Source organism: Leptodactylus fuscus, chromosome 2 (assembly GCF_031893055.1).
Source record: "Leptodactylus fuscus isolate aLepFus1 chromosome 2, aLepFus1.hap2, whole genome shotgun sequence".
Taxonomy (NCBI): Eukaryota; Metazoa; Chordata; class Amphibia; order Anura; family Leptodactylidae; genus Leptodactylus; species Leptodactylus fuscus.
Genome location: NC_134266.1, coordinates 182,289,641 through 182,307,340, shown reverse-complemented (window position 1 = coordinate 182,307,340; position 17,700 = coordinate 182,289,641). Strand labels below are relative to the sequence as shown.

The 17,700-nt window shown below is 38.6% G+C and overlaps 1 protein-coding gene across 5 annotated transcripts in view; it reads left to right on the top strand.

Moving 5' to 3' along the window:
• Positions 1–17,700, top strand: part of ARHGEF7 (Rho guanine nucleotide exchange factor 7) — an 85,986-nt gene that overhangs the window by 52,401 nt on the left and 15,885 nt on the right. For 2 of the 5 annotated variants that reach the window (XM_075265280.1, XM_075265285.1), the window contains exons 12-20: positions 125–271; positions 962–1,048; positions 3,934–4,012; positions 4,170–4,309; positions 5,373–5,594; positions 5,858–5,878; positions 9,593–9,686; positions 11,232–11,321; positions 14,229–14,405. In XM_075265280.1, the coding sequence (XP_075121381.1) occupies positions 125–271; positions 962–1,048; positions 3,934–4,012; positions 4,170–4,309; positions 5,373–5,594; positions 5,858–5,878; positions 9,593–9,686; positions 11,232–11,321; positions 14,229–14,405 (1,057 nt within the window). The remainder of the gene's footprint in view (positions 1–124; positions 272–961; positions 1,049–3,933; positions 4,013–4,169; positions 4,310–5,372; positions 5,595–5,857; positions 5,879–9,592; positions 9,687–11,231; positions 11,322–14,228; positions 14,406–17,700) is intronic. The other 3 variants (XM_075265281.1, XM_075265283.1, XM_075265284.1) reach the window with 3 other exon arrangements.

The window sequence follows — 17,700 nt, the reverse complement described above, 5'->3', positions numbered from 1 at the left end:
GTGAATTATACCATTATATGAAATGATCCTGCGTAACAAATTGTGTAGTGTTTTGGCTGTTGCATTTATGTGTTGCTCTGTCTCTCAGAATATTTACAGACACTTATTTTTTTTTTTTTTGCAGGCACAATGTCAAGAAGTGAGAAAAAGAAAGGAATTGGAACTGCAGATTCTAAATGAGGCTATACGAGGCTGGGAAGGCGACGATATTAAAACTCTGGGTTCAGTTATATATATGTCCCAAGTAATGATACAGTGTGCAGGAAGTGAGGTAAAGGCTTTTTCTACCACTTGGCTTAGTTATGGGCTTGAATTCCACAATTGTTCTCAGGATTGAATGTGGATCTTCTTGTGATGGCCATCAGAGAGGAAGTAATGTAATTACTGTTTCATCATGGTCAGTTGCTGTTCTCTGAACACCCCACATATTTACTTCATAATAGTTGAACGTGTTCGTCTGACTTAGTTTTTTGCGTATGGGAGAAAGGCTGTCTCCATTTTGGCTGTGCTTTTACCCATATGTCTAAAGGCTATTAAATAGATCAAGCTGCAGCTGAATCTTTTCTACTTGAGTTCTTTTTGTAGGTTTAGATCGAGGATTTATCTATAGTAAATATGGCAATAATGTACTTTAGAAGAATAAATCTATAAATATTTGCATATGTCTTAGCAGCCTGCTGTATTGTTTGAGTTTGCATTTTAGCCAAGATGTAGTAATATGTACTTGAATATTTCAATTATATTTTCGAGGTAGTAGACTGACTTTTTCTTTTTAAGGTAGATAGAACTTTAGCAGCAGGCTGAAAATGCACAAGATTTACCACAGTGACTGGTTATGCTTATTCATGACCCATTGACACTACAGCCTGTTGTGTGTCTTGCTGCTTACACTTGGTATACAGAACATGCACACTACGTGATACTAACTGCTCATCTATTTTTTTTTTTTTTTTTTCTAAAGGAAAAGAATGAGAGGTATCTCCTACTCTTTCCCAATGTATTATTAATGCTTTCTGCCAGTCCCAGAATGAGTGGTTTTATTTATCAGGTAAGTCTATCTATTTGCTACCTTATAAACTAAAGGCCCAGTTTGTAGTCCTTTATTCTACTGCAGATCAAATCTATAATAACTATTCATTCCCTGTTAGTTCTGTCTACCCAGCTAAATCTGTGTTCTAGTGGCCACTATAAATAAATAAATATATATATATATATATATATATATATATATATATATATATATATTTATGATAGTGTTTTTTTTTTTTTTCTTTACTTTCCTATTTCCCCCCACAACATAACCGTATTAACAGTAGTAGTATAAATAGTATTGCCCATTGTCTCCCCACCTCTCATGCCCATCTGAGTAGAGACCATATGATTTCCATATCTTGCACTAGTCAGGTTTAACAAGCATCAACTTAATGTATCTAGGTTGGCGTCAATGAGTTCAGGGTGTGCCATATGCCGACTGGGCAGTAAATTATGTGAAAAGGGTTGTTTGTATGCATCTTTAGCTCAGTCATTATTGAAAATCTACTGATAAAGCACTAGATTTTTTATTCTATATAACTGGTCACAAAGTCTTGCATGTTCCGAGTTTGTGTCTGGTTAAAAAAAAAAAAGTTTTGCCGCGGAGAGCAAAAAACACTCACCGGCGCTCAAGGCCATACACTTTTCAAACCCATTCATTTGACTACAGCAGACGTAGCAACATCTTTGCAGTTTTTGTTGTCTTAAGTTGAAATTTTTTTAAATTTTTTTTTAAATGAAATCAGTAAAATAAAGATTTCATACTTCAATACCCCTTAACCCTTGCAGCCATGTTACTTAATAAACTGATCATAGTAATCAGCCGTAATTTATGATCACATGGTCCCTTCTAACAAACATGGATTGCCCAAAGCAAAGAATGGGCGCTTAAAATGCCCTTGGGATTCCTGTTTTTGTGTCAGTGGTGTGTTAAAGAGCATTTCATCATAAAATAAAAATGTGAGGGGGAGGAGAAATACCGGAAGTGAGAAGAGACAGTATGCAAACAGTTAAAACAAGGAGATGGCAAAAACTATCTTTATTACAATATGCACTTAAATATTTCTGGAAATTATGAGTAGGGTGGGCAATTCTCAAGACTTCATCTATAGTCTTATTGTTAAAAAAAAAAAAAAAAAAAAAACAATATCCGCCGGCCTTTTCCTTGGCCAAAATGTCTACTTAGAGGGAGCAATAGATTTATTTATAGAACACCATCAATTCCGTTGTGCTGTACATTATGTTCTGTCCCCACATGAAGGCGAATGAAGGTGTAACTAATGTGACTCTCCTACCTTCGTATCCAAGCAGTGGAGCAGACCGGACTGGCAGGAGCTCAGGATAGATAGATTCAAACGTAGACACGATGATATGAACCACCGTGGGTTTATTTGACCCAAGAACAGCGACAAGCGATAAAACATTTCTGTAGTAGCCTTAGTAGTAGTGGTATTGCTGCAGTCCTGTTGGTGTCTTTCCTGAGGCTAACTGATGCCTTGACAAGCCCAAGTATTAGCAAGTCCTGTCATACAGCTATGAAGAGCTAAAATGGCTGCAGGGAGTGACATGGACCAGGGCTTTCCTAAAACCAAGCCCAGAGAGAAAAAAACTTTATTAACGAGGGCAAGGGCATGCAGCATGCAAATTCTGACCAGCAGATGGCAGCAACAACAATGCATTGTAATAACATGAGAAGGAATTAGTAATACAGGACATTTAATAAATATGAGCCGAACAGCACACATTATATTAAAGGGAACCTATCATTTAAACACTTTTTTTTTTTTTTTCTGGTTGACCTGTCGGAATAGCCTTAAAGGCTCTTTGTCTCCTACCTTTATCAGTCACCTCTGGCCCGCTGTTCGGTAGAAATTTCGTTTTTTTACCGGTATGCAAATGAGTTCTTTCGCAGCACTAGGGGTGGGCCCCAGCGCTCGTGACAGCACTGGGAGTGTCCCCAATGCTGCCAGAGAACTCTCTCCAGCGACCCCTCCATCTTCAACAGCAACCGCCTCTTCTGTGTCTTCTTCCGGCTGGGGGGGGGTCACACTCCGGCGCCTGCGCAGTCTGTTCTGCCATCGGGAAGCAGGCAAAAGCCGAGTGCACAGGCCGGCGGCCATTTTTTTTTTCTTTTTTTTTTTTAGGCCGCTTGCATGCGCAGTACACTCCTGTTCTCCGTAGAACTACAGGTAGCGTAGAACTACGCTACCGCGTAACGGCCTAAAAAAAAAAAAAAAAAAAAAAGACGCTGGCTGGTCTGTGCACTCGGCTCTTGCCTGCGTCCCGATGGCGTAGATGCCGGAGTGTGGTCCCCCAGCCGGAAGAAGACGCAGAAGAGGCAGTTGCTGTTGAAGATGAAGGCGTCGCTGGAGAGAGTTCTCTGGCAGCATTGGGAACGCCCCCAGTGCTGCGAAAGAACTAATTTGCATACCGGTAAAAACTGGTATTTCTACCGAACAGTGGGCCAGAGGCGACTGATAAGGCTATTCCAACGTGTCAACTAGAAAAAAAAAAAGTGTTTAAATGATAGGATCCCTTTAATTCCATGGTGCAGTACATTATATTCCATAGTGGTATATTCCTTGGTGATGTACATTTGAGGGTTTACATACATTATGCAAAATATACTAAACCAGTACAATACTAACTGTGACTGGATATGCATTCCGCTGCACAGAACATGAACTGATATTAAGCTTTTCTTTGAAATAGTACATGGTCAATACTTGAACATCTGTAGGTTAGATCAAACTGTCTCGAGCCAACCCCATTTCTTGATTGATTTTAATAGGAAACAACGGTTTTACTTTCCAGATGCCAGTTAGGATCAATTATATACTTATGCATGGCAAGCACACCTTCTTGTGTAATGTAGATGGTCATTTTTGTCTTTTTCTCCAGGGAAAACTTCCATTGACAGGTACTTGCATCACAAAACTAGAAGACAATGAAAATCACAAGAATGCCTATGAAATTTCTGGTAATATTGAATATTTATTTGTTTATGCACATTCCAGGCCAACTGAATAATTATTTAAGTTAAACTTGGGTGATTTTCTGCTGTGAAGAAACCACACTAATGAGAAATATGTTTTTAACCCAAATGCCATTGTCTGTCTTTTATATCTTATTTCTAGGTAACATGATTGAACGGATAACTGTATCATGTAATAACCAACAAGATCTACAGGAATGGGTTGACCATCTACATAAACAGACAAAATTCACCTCTATGACCACCCCTACAATAAAGCCTCACTCTGTGCCCTGTCATACTGTAAGAGTCAGATTTATCTATAAAATATTAGTAAATTTTCATGTAGCAGAACCTTGAAACCATTGCTAATAGCAGAGACTTGTAGAATTTATTTTTTAATACAGTGGTTTGGCATTCTGGTGGTAGCTTCCATCTTTGGCTTTATAGTAATTTGCTGGCCGTAATCTTATTTTATCATGGGCATGGATTTCTATTACTTGGTGCAAATCGTCACATTGCAACAAATTGGAGTCATGGCACTGTTACATGTCTTTGCTGACACTGATATGTTGCAAGAATGTGTAGAAATTCTACAGACTGCAAATTTTGATTGTCCATTGAAAGTCTATATAGTGAATGCATACAGCACTTGGCCTACACTTTAAAAGGACTTCATTAGAATAAATAAATTAGGAAAAAAACCTTATAATTTGGGTGATTAGAACCCCCCTCCACCTTCAATTTCCCAGCTGTGTCTTTCAGGAACACTCCCTTATGGTATTTACATTTTAATTCGAATAGACTACTGGTTAGCCAACACTTTTTTTTTTTTTTTAATTTTTTTTAATTTATTTTTTAACTAGGTTTTCTTTGAAATGAGGAGCCCATTCCAGGCATATTTTATCACTTTTATAATCACGCTACTGTTATTTGGGCTGAATGCTGTAAACTTTCTAATAGAAATCCCTGCTGGAATTGAGGCTTGCGGTTTCTTTGAAATACATTATGCTGCCTTACACATATTTTTTGCTTCAGTTAATATGTTTCTGGCTAAACGTCAAATTTTACATAATTATGTGAGAAGAATGTTAATTCATAGGTAAAGGTTACATTTACATATCCTATTTAATATAGATTTATTTTCATAATGGTTAATAAATGTATTTCCTAGTGTGAAGCATTTTGGAGCTCATTTGTATACTGAATGTAGATGGTTATTATGAAGCGATGCTTGCCTGACACAAAATGGACTTATGTATGTTTTTTAAATTGTATTGTCGTTATTGAATCCTATGTAAAAGGGTACCTTTAGATCTCATCACAATGTCTTAGCATAATGTAGTTTTTTTTATTTTGGCTTCAGCTTCCTTCACATCCAGTGACGCCATCAAGCAAGCATTCAGACTGCAAGCCAGCACCTCACACTCCAGCCTATCACACGTTACCCCACCTTTCACACCACGGGACACCACACAGCATTAACTGGAGCCCATTAGAGCCACCAAAAACCTCAAAGCCATGGAGCTTGAGTTGCTTGCGTCCTGCTCCTCCTCTTCGACCTTCTGCGGCACTGTGTTACAAAGAGGTAAGGAAACCTTAGTTTAGATTGTAAGAACATGGCTTATTTCTGTTTTAGTAAGTCCAATAGAAGATATCTTCTAAAGCTGTTTGAATACATCCTAAAACTGTAGATATTAATATAATTTATCATGAGTGAATGCAAATTATGTTTTGAGGAACCAAAAATGTCAAAAAAAAAAAAACCTTGCAATTCAGAAACTGCTTTCAATAATGTCTGGCCAGCATGTTGCTCATTACTTTGTTTTTGCTTCTTTCAATCTTTATTAGGGGATGTCTTGTATTCTTAAGGTAAGGGTAGGCTCAATGTGTCGTCTTAGTATGGCATGTAGAGCAGATCTGCACATTATGCATTGCCACCTTGCTAGTGGTCTGTTCCCTTTATGACAGCTTGTTTGCTGTTGATGGCAAACAAAAGGTGTCTAGTGCCTTCCCTCTTTAGGATCCTCTCTCCACATCTGTCCTGCCTTTATTCCTAAATCTCTGTAAGTTAATGTATTTGTTCCTGATTAGACACACTACCTTTTGTGCTTGTCTACCACTTGCAGTATTCACTGGCCTTAGCATGAGACTGACTGACTGACTGGGTTTAATAATGTTTTTCTTTATATAGCCTTAAATGGAATTACCTAAAGTTAAACATTTGAATTAGGATGAAAGGGAGTCTGTCTGTAGGCTGCATGGTGTGGACAGGAGGAGCTGTGCAAATTCAATATATAGGTTTTTGGTAAAAGCTTCAATAACTTGTATTTTATTTAGTTAAATTGTTTTTCTTTCAGTAGCTGACATCTCTTCTGACTCCATGCAGAGGTAGCTGTTAAAAGGACCTCCCAATGGACACTTAAAAGGGAGGCTGTCATCAGAGTGAAGCATATTAAACCAGCAACACAGCTAGTCAATGAAGTCAGGCTCACCTGACAGTATTACCCTTTTCCCCATGGAAATTCCTGTCTCTGTTGTAAAAAAAAATTAATTTATTCCACAATATGCGAAAGAGCAGTTTGGAGTACCGAGGGCAGCTCTGTTATCTCACACTGCTCTAATATGCAGGCATGAATGTGAGAACACAGGGCCAGGTGAGATTTCAGTATACCTCATTGGCCTGGTCTCTCCAAGAAGAGAGTAGGTAATGTGTGGCAATTTGGAGTAACTGAGCCGCTCATGATGGTCCAGACTGCTCATTTGCATACTGTGGAATAAATTAATTTCTCGCTTATTTTATTGGTGGCTACAGCACCATGTGTATAGACCTGGCCTCTAGGAGGCTGACACTAGGAATAACAAAAGATGTTAGCTGTGCCTCTGGGCTATATCCTCTCCACTGATACTATACCAATCAATTTTAGCCTAGTGTTCGTATGAGGCAGACATGACCTGACTCGGGTCTTCTGTCTTGCATCATTTTTATTTCTTTCTTTTTCAGGGGGGGGTCTTCAGCATGTACGTATGTGGTCTGTTTGTGTATTTCAGACCCCTTCTGTCGTTCATTTGTTCTCTCTGAGGCCTCTTAGAAGCCTTGGAAGCAGCCAAGCCCTTGTATCTCTAAGTGGATTTGGTCTATCAGGGAAGTCTATCAGCTCAAGGGTTGGCAGTCGTCTCTCTGTGGGAAGGCTTATTCCACTAGAGCTGTTAGAGCCTCCTGGGCTTTTCGATATCAGGCTTCTGCTGCCCATGTCTACAAGGGTTCCACCTGGGCCTCTGTCCACAGTTTTCACCAAGTTCTACCAGATCCATTCTGTGGTCTCTGCTGATGTCACCTTGTGTTGTAGGTTCTGCAGTGGCTGTGCAGACTGCTTTAAAACTTCCCATGGTGTTGTGTCCCCCATTGAAATAAGCAAGAAAAATACAGTAGATTTTTGTACTTTCCATAAAACTCTTTTCTCATTCTATTCATTGGATGACACAGATCTCACTCTTTTTTTTTTTTTTTTTTTGTCTTGTCTTGTTCCTGCCTCAGGCTATTTTTGGTTCACGACATGTTGGTTGTTTTTGTTCCTCCCTTCCCTTCCCTCCTGTCCGTCTGTCCGTCCAAATTAACTAGCATAGTATCAGTGGAGAGGATATAGCCCAGAGGCAGAGCCAACATCCTTTATTCCTAGTGGCCAAGTCCTATAGCCATGGTGTTGTGTGCCCGACCCCCCCCCCCCCCCCAATGAATACAACAAGAAAAGGATTTTTTAGTGAGTACAAAAATCATTTAACTTGGCAACTGAGCCATACATTTTATTGACGGACAAGGTCTGGCTGAATATACCGTATTTTCCGGACTATAAGGCGCACATAAAAACCTACGATTTCCTCAGAAATCGTAAGTGCGGCTTATAGTCCGGTGCGCCTTATATATGGATGGAAGCGGCGGCAAAGTCTGCGTGCCGCTTCCATACATACATAAAAGGCACCGTAAGGGTGCATTCACACTACGGAACGCCGGCGTGTATCACAGCCGTACACGCCGGCGTTACAGCAGGGCTGCCGGACACTTCCCATTCATTTCTATGGGAGCCGGCATGCGAGCGCTCCCCATAGAAATGAATGGACAGACACTTCCCATTCATTTCTATGGGAGCCGGCATGCGAGCGCTCCCCATAGAAATGAATGGACAGACACTTCCCATTCATTTCTATGGGAGCCAGCATGCGAGCGCTCCCCATAGAAATGAATGGAAAAAAGCAGTCCATTTATTTCTATGGGGAGCGCTCGCATGCCGGCTCCCATAGAAATGAATGGGAAGTGTCCGGCAGCCCTGCTGTCACGCCGGCCTGAAACAGAACGTGAAACTTACCGAGCGGTGCAGGGCGGGCGGGCATTCAGGCCTCCTCTTCCTCCGATGTCCTGACCACTTCCTCCGGCGCTCGCGAACTAATGGCCTGGGCGCATGCGCAATATCATAATGCTTCTACTACTGTGCATGCGCCCAGGCCATTATCAGCGAGCGGCGGAGGAGGAGGACGGAACATCGCAGGAAGAGGAGGCTTGAATGCCCGCCCACCCTGCACCGCTCGGTAAGTTTCACATTCTGTTTCAGGCTGCCGAGCGCTTCCAATAGAAGCGGATGGCACGCGGGGGGTTAAGCGGCCGCTGGCAAAGTCTGCCTGCCGCCGCTTTCAGTAACATATAATGCGCACCGAACTGCGGCTTATAGTCCGGTGCGCCTTATATATGAACCGAGACAGACTATAAGGCGCTCATGGGCAATGCGGCTTATAGTCCAGTGCGCCTTATAGTCCGTAAAATACGGTAATGCCTGTCTAACTAATGTAATATGCTTCATCCTGAGGACATAGTCCCTTTAAGCAAAGACACAGCAGGGATTTACCTAAATACAATACAAGTTGGACTGAATTGTTTGCCACAAAACTATATATCAATAATGCTCAGCCCTTTTTGTTCTATAATATGCTACCTGGTGTTCAGATGCAATATACAGCATAAGTTCCCTTTAAGTAAGAGGTTCTTGTGTTTTGAATTTCCATTACACTCTGTGGACCTATTACTGATAAATGTCTAGCCTCTTCTCAGTCAGGAATGGTTGCAGCCTAACTCAGTTTATCAAGCAACCTTTCCTTTTATTAAAGTAGATCTTAGTAGTTAAAACAGGAGTTAGAGGTAGAGTTCCACTGGAGTGAGGGGCTTTAGGGCTGATAATTCTACAACCATGGTCATAACTGCAGTGTTCCTTAAATGATTGTACTATATAGACACACACGTACACCAGCATTTGTTTGGTTTTTCCTTTGTGTGTTTTCCAGTCCAGTTGATCAAGTCTTTTGGTCCTTAAAGTGGTTGTGCCATTAGAGACGCTTATCCCCAATCTACAAGATAGAGAGTACATGTCATATTGCTGGGGGTCTTACTTTTGGGGCTCCGCTCTTCTGATTTCTAAAGGTCCCAGCTGTCTGACATCTAGCAATAATAAGTGTAATGGTACAATTCCTTTAAAATTGGACTGTTAAGAATATCCATTACTTGTAATTAACCACATTTTCAATTTTCCTTGTTAATAGGACCTCAGTAAAAGCCCCAAAACTATGAAAAAATTACTTCCCAAGCGCAAGCCAGAAAGAAAACCATCAGATGAAGAGTTTGCACTAAGAAAAAGTATGTTTCAGAAAAAGCTCTTTGACAAGAATAGCATTTTTTTGCTAGTGGAATGTGGCTTTTTACTTTTATTGCTAGACTATATTACATGTGTGTATACCTTGGCATATAAATGGTTGGTTATCCATTCATTACTTAAAATGGTACAATAAATGTTCATCTTCTATTTTGGAAGAGATCTGAAGACTCAAGCAAACCAAGCTGTTGACTCCTTTAAATATGGTCTGTCTACTGTGTAGTCTTGTCTGCTGTCATTTATAATTTATAATTCCCCATTCTAGTGCACTTTTCCTGTAACTGAATTGTACCATACCCCTGTTATTCCTCCTAGAAATTTATGAATAGCTTGACAACTGGGTAATACCCAGTTGTCTGTTACAAAAGTTTCCAGAAGGGCTGTATAGTTCAGTCCAATCTTGACTGGAGTAGGAAAAAAGCTACTTGCTGTAGCTCTTTTAATAATACATTATAATATTATTTCAAAATAAATTTAAAATTATTATTGTAGTCACATATTTACTTTAATAGAAATCACTGGTTTATTAACCCCTTCCCGACATCTGCCATACTATTACAACGGATGTCATGTATTTAAGTATGGCGGCCTGTCATATAAATTAAAAATTAAAATCACCCCTTCCCTTTTCCCTAGAACATATAAGTAAAAAAACTTACAAAAATTTATAAAAATATGCCAAAAAAAGTGCCAAACTGCTATTTTGCCTCTGATTTAAAAATCTGAATAAAAAGTGATCAAAGCAATAAAAACCTGGCCCAACAAAAACAAAGACCCTATGGATCCCCATACATGGAAATATAAAAAAAAAAAATTGGTGTAAAAATAGGGTGACTTTAAGAATTAATTTTTTTTTTCGTACAAAGCTTTGGATTTTTAAAGGGTTAAAGTGTAAATAAAACTATATAAATTTGGCATACCCTGAATCATACTGAAACATAGAATACAGGTGATATGTCATTTTGGCTGCACATTGAACGCCATAAAAACGAAGCCCGTAAAGTTTCACAAGTATACATTTTCTCATTCCACACCATTTTTTTCCCCCAGCTTACCAGTACATTCTACAGAATAATAAATGGTACCATTAGGATGAATAATTAGTCTCTCAAACATTAAGTGCTCATATGGCTCTGTGTGCTTTGCAAAGTGGGGAGTAAAAAACAAAAATCGAAAAAATGTCTCCAGCGGGAGGCGGTTAATGACTTGGATTGCTGTCAGTCATTTATGAACAAATTTTCAGAAAAACCCAGACCAGGAGTCTGATTCAATGGTTTGGCCTCCCAACCCCACAATCCTGGTTTCTAGGAGGATTAACAAAAAGATGGCACAATATAGCATCAGGAAAGATGAATACAGCTATTTCCTGAAAGAGGCCTGACGGTAGAGATCACAATCCCACTATCTGCATCACTTCTACACACAAACCTGGCCATGTATTTCACAAACAAGTTCCAGCAGAAATATGTGTGCTCTAAATCTGTCTTGAGAACCGCATTCAAACTTCTCATATTTTTGTCTTTTTTTAGGCACAGCCGCACTAGAGGAAGATGCTCAAATTTTAAAAGTTATTGAAGCCTACTGTACAAGTGCCAAAACACGCCAAACACTAAATTCCAGTAAGTTTTGTTTTTAGCCCCTTTCATTAATTTTGTAGTAAAGTATTTGTTGTAAGGGGGATTTGTTTTCCTTAAAAAAAATGCTGAATGTTCATATTGGTTTGTCCTATTGTCACTTTCTACTGAATGAAGATAAAGATCTGTAAGTATACATTCTGGAGTGCACCGTGGCCTATACGGAGTATATTACCCAGAGTCACTTTTTGTTTTTGTCCCTCAGTAAATCCATATTTATATTGCCTGTTAGTGTTATTACAAATATATTTCTGGTTACTAATCTTAAATATAACCCCACCACCACCACCTTCTTTGGCTAGATTTTATAGCAGCTTATATTATAGTTCAGTTTTTCCAAAAGAACAATTTTTTGTATATTTCCACTAATGGAAGCATGTAAGGGGACGTTCACACTATCGTTGGTTTTCTGTTCTGATGGGGTCTGTTTTATCTAGTAGAAAGAAAAAAAAACAACAACCTCCAATCGTAATGGACATCAATGAACACTAACTGATGTTAATGTGTCTTCTTTTTTTAACCAATCTATTAAATGAATCATTTTAAAAAAAAATAAACACTTTAACATAAATTAGTGTGTGTGTAATTGTCAGACTTGACTGGTTTGATGAAAATGAAAACTAACGAACAGATCAAATTCCATTGTAATCAATGGGATTTTTTAAAATGGATTTATGATGGTTCTGTTAGTGTCCATAGTTAACATTTTGTAAAGGCTGCTAGGAACAGGCACTACTAGTGTGAGCATCCCTAAGGGTGTGTTTGTGTTTGTTGCAGTTTTGGAGATACTTTGTGTTCACAGATTTAGTCAAATGTCTGTTCATTAGGCTAAATAAATTACAGCTTTATTACCTATTAAATGCTTCTATGTAATGTGAGATGGCCGCTGACTAGTTGTCTGCAGCTCTGTATTAAATTGATATACTAACCTCCTTTATGTGAACTTGCTCATCTTTACTCCTGGTGTAGTAAAATCTATCAAGAAATCCTTCAGTCAGTATGTTAAATGCATGTGTTTATTTTTTATGGCTGGTAGGTTGGATGTGTTTGCTTTTCTGTACTGTTATGCAGCAGGTAAGCAGAGAGCTCTATATTAAGGAACCGCAGATTTCCAGCCTCGTTCTTCATGACTTTGCAATAAACAGAAAAGTCTTTTTTTTCTGTTACTATTTCCTGCTGATTTGCTTATGTATCACAACCAAGCAGCTTATCCCATATGCTTTGCAGATGATATACAATTTTAATGAATGATTGTATCAAGGCCAGATCTAAAGCAATCATGTTTATATCAAGCTATTCCATTTTGCTTTCTTCCTTCATGGTTTATGCCTCTGCATCCTCCTTAAAGGCGTAAATGTTTTCCAGCCTGTTACACCTATCTCTGATGCTGTTATACGGTAGTCACATTATTGACGATGTAGTCAGCATAATCACTGACACATTTGTCAACCCATGTAATAGAGTGCAAGAAATATTTGCTTAAGAAGTCTGCCTACACAGCAGTGGTAGCCATGTTATTACTATCATGGCTACTACTGTGTCCAGTCACGTTACCACTATGCCACTCATTTGAATCTAGTGAGTACACAAAACAGCAATGTGCAACATGTGTATTATCACACAGTAATCCTTCCACAAAGGAGTCTGTCACCAAAACCCAGCATGTAAACCCAGTCCACTGATAGATGAGTTAGGCTTGCCTGAATCAAACAAGGTCTCTGTTGTCGCTGACATATTGCCACTTAAAAAAAAATAAATGGGAAGATTGCTGTGGAGCAGTGATGGTATTGCCGTTTCTCCAGAGAGAAAGTGGCAAAGCCATCTTTGCTCCTAAGAGCTAATTTGCATATTGACAAAACCAGCGAGCACTCAGCAATAGAGGCTTAGGTTCACAAGGGAGATATTCTGTTTGAACCTATCTATTATATGGGGCTGGGTTTATAGTAACTCCATTTTCAGTTGTGGCATAGATCTACAGTATATCACTTACTGACTTATGGTAGTGCACTGGATATATCTCCACCACTCCTTAAAGGAGTTGTCAAAGACATAGTAAAAATGGATATTGATGGCCAATCTACAGGATATGTCAGACCTGTGGCAATCAGCTGTTTTTTTCTGCTAGAAGCTGTATACTAGGTATATGGCCAAAAGCGGTTCTGCTTCTATTGATGTGAATGGGCCCAGAGCTGCGGTTGAAGATGTCACCTATACAGTGTACCAACTGGATGCTGTATTCAGTTTAGTGGTCCATACATTGTTGTGCTGATGCTTTCAACGTACCTGCATGGGAAATCCCACAGGGAACTCCATCCCTTTTATTTGCTGGCAAGTCCAAGAAACCAGACCTCCTCTCGTTCTAATGTTGGGGTACAACCTAGCAATATGAATACCCTTTTAATTTCTTGACACTAAATAAATATCCCAAATGGCCATCCTCTTACACTAGAATCCCTTTCAGTATTTTCTTGAACACTTTAATCTTTTGTAGATAGATCTTCTGCTCTCTTCTAACTTTGTGACCTTTCAGATTTGTAGTGTAAATCACCATATTGTGCTTTAGACGGGTCCCTAGACAGAATGTAGTTGCTGTAGGCTCATTGAATGCAGTTACACCTAACAATAGTTGTATCTACCTCTGGCTGCACAGTCTTATCTCATGAAATAGTAACTAATGAAATCTGCAAAGCTTTGGTCTCCTTTTTAACAATATTTTCTTTTTCCCTTTCTTCCCATCACCCTTTTTTTGCTTTTTGTTTTGTTTTCATGTTATGATTTTGGTTGTGGCTTTTCCTGTCCTGTTCTTCTCCTCCTCTTCCTCCTCCTTTGTTCATTCCTTCCATCTTTGCCTCCCACCATTGCCATTTCATTTCACCCATACATCATCCTTAGCATGGCAAGGCACTGACCTGATGCATAATCACGTCTTGGCTGATGATGACCAATCAAGTCTAGACTCCTTGGGTCGTCGCAGTAGTCTTTCACGTTTGGAGCCTTCAGACCTCTCCGAAGACTCTGACTATGACAGTATATGGACAGCCCATAGTTACAGAATGGGGTCTACTTCTCGTAAGAGCTGTTGCTCATATATCTCTCACCAGAACTAATGCACTTCTAAACTTTTTTTCTTAACAAAATGCTTGTTATACCACAACCTACTTTTTTCTTAGATGTTTACTTGTGTTCTATGTCTTTAATGTGATTATTATAAGAACTAAGGTAGCTTCTGGTACTACTTGTGTAAATATATATGGATCCAGGTTCCTTTTTTCTGCTGGGGAGAAACAAAAATTTATTCCTGAAGGTAACATGTATATTGGTAATATACCTCACACTCTTAAAATGCTTGCAGTAAGTTCCTAGCTTAGATTTCTGTAAAGAGAATGTGAGGATTTTTTTTAAAAAAAAAACTCTGGCAGATTAAAATATTCTGTCTTTGATGTTTCTTTTGAAGTGATAATTTTCTGTGTATTTTTTTGTAATCTGGAAACCTAAAACCGTACAAATTTGTGAGGACCTTTTGTGAATATATAATTTTGTATAGAAATTACTCATAAATTAAGTTATCAAAGCAAGATAGTTCTGAGGGAAGTCTGCAGCATAGCAATTCACTAGCAGGAGAGGAGTGTTTGCACAACCCATGAGTGGAAGGCAATGCAGCACATGGAAATGGGTGACGGTAAAATGCCTAACTTGCCAGCACTTGCTATGGTCACTGTTTGTTTGTGTTCTATTTTAATGTGCCTGTATGTATTTTACAGTATTTACATTTGTGTTATGTTTTATTGCTATTTTAATTGTTCATCATGCATATAACTTATCAGATGGTATCAAAGAGGGTTTCCTGCCTTGTATATATATTGCATATTCTATTGGTATGAAATATGTATGCCGTGGGAAGACACCTTGTTTTTTAAAGTATCACACAGAAGCTGCTGCTTGTCTAGATGAAATATTATTCTTTCTATCTATTGTTGCTTCTTTGGCCCCATTTCTGTGGCTCTTGTCAATAGCTAATATTGTGTACAAGTGACACCAGGTTTAAAACAGCGTGACTAGCAGTAGGGATCAACCTAAGCTTACATTGACACGACAGTGATAATGTGCCATCACACTGCTGCATTAATTTCAACATATAGGAGTGGAGGCTATTCACATAACCTCTTGTTGAAAGTCTGTTTTAATGGGCCATGTCCTCTTTACCAGCTTTTATGGATCCCCGACTGGACTGAAATCTATGAGGAATCTTTAAAAATGGGGGTCCCTTGGTTGCGCCACGGTCATGTGAATGTAGGCACAGGCCAAGTTTGCATCACACTAGCATTTTTACCATGCTTCTCATGCATCCGTTTTACATAGACTTCATTGCAAAAAGATATTATACATCTGGACAGCACATGAAAACGTAGACTGCTTGTTTTGTATGAAAACGGATAGTTTTTTTGTTTTTATTTTTTCTTTATAAAAAAAAAATAAAACCAAAACTTTGAAGTCTGTGTAAAATAGATGCTCTTTCATGGGATCTTTCATCAGTTTTTTGACATCCTTTTTTTTCAGAAGCAGTAAAGATCCTCTGGCCCTGTTATTGACACTTGGCTCCAGGTTTAGGTTCATGTAATGCCACTAAAGCAAGCACGATCTATTCCTAAATTGCATTACTATCACTTTCTCACACTAAAAATGTGTATGGCTCAACACCGCCTGATATATTTGATTTAATGTGCAAGTTGTATATGGTGAGGACTTCTAGTGGAGGATCTACGGGTAAGTTTTCCAAAGTATCTTTAGTTCGGTGTGCCACAGATCCATATGACAATTATTCCCATTCCATTGGGACTATTCTGATAGCTTTTCCATGAAGAATCCATCCATGCCATATTCACAGTGTGTGAATATCCCCTTATTAGTAGGAAATAGGAATTGCTTAATCTAATATGGCAATTGAATGCTCTGTTTCTAAATGCCAATAATCGTATCAACTTTTAAAGGGATTCTATCAATAGAAACCCTTTTTACAGTGAATACACGTAGGAATAGCCTTAAAGGCTATTCTTCTTACTTTTAATATTCTGATCCACAGCACCATTCCTTAGAAATATCATCTTTCTTTATGCAAGTCAGTTTTCTCGCAGCACTGGGGGAGTTTTCAACAGCACAGGGGGCGTCCCCAGTGCTGCTTGAAAACTCTCCAACGAAGGGCTATCTTCTTCACCGCCTCTGCCGCCTTCTTGCGCGATTCTCTTCTCTGGGTCCAAATTACGTAGGAATTTTAGGGAATTTTTTAAGGCTATTCCTATGTGTATTCACTGTACAAAGTGTTTCTAATGATAAAATCCCTTTAATGCTATATCACATGATTTAATGGTCTCTTGGCTTCTTTCCATGATATAATATGAGGTCTAGTTTGTAAAGGTTTTCTTAATGGTAAAACTAATTTGGAATAACATGCCTTAGTAAGCCAGATGAACACAGTTTCTTTATTTTATAGTACTAGGCCACTTCCCATGCTGTAGTCCTTGGTGAAAACTATAGTCTTTGCACCAGGCAACATACATTTGGTTCAAATCTTTCTCATCTTACTTTTCAGTACAGATGACATTCTTTGGTTAGCTGCTACATATACTGCTCTTCGAAGCCTCAGTTTAGGTAGCAATAAGTGCTTTTATTATTATAAGCAGCTTTTCTTATTAATGGTTGGATGTCATGTTTCATTGTTGATTGTAAATGTACACTAAACGTAGAAAATAGACAACAAAATGAAAAACAATGCCAACAATTCTTCTGGTAATTTCCTCATTCCTACTTTGTTTCATATTGCTAATTAAACGGAGGCAATATATTAAGAAACTTTATGTAATCCCATCTTCTCCCTTGTGGTCTATTTATCTGGCTGTAGCTGGAACCTTCACTTTCCCCTACTTTGTCTGGCATACCATAATTTTGTTTATCCGAGGCCCCTTTTAAAGCACCAACTTCTCTCCCATTTTCCAGCCAAAATGGAACAAATTTGTAAGAACTAAACTCCTGTTTGTTCTACCAGATTTCTACAAACCGTTATTTCAGGATTATGCAGAAAATCCTGCTGACTGTTAAAGGGGAGGGGGCAAATTTATCTGCTAGTCACTATTATTGTGTATTTCCGTATATATATATATATATATATATATATATATATATATATATATATATATACAGTCCTATGAAAAAGTTTGGGCACCCCTATTAATCTTAATCATTTTTAGTTCTAAATATTTTGGTGTTTATAACAGCCATTTCAGTTTGATATATCTAATAACTGATGGACACAGTAATATTTCAGGATTGAAATGAGGTTTATTGTACTAACAGAAAATGTGCAATATGC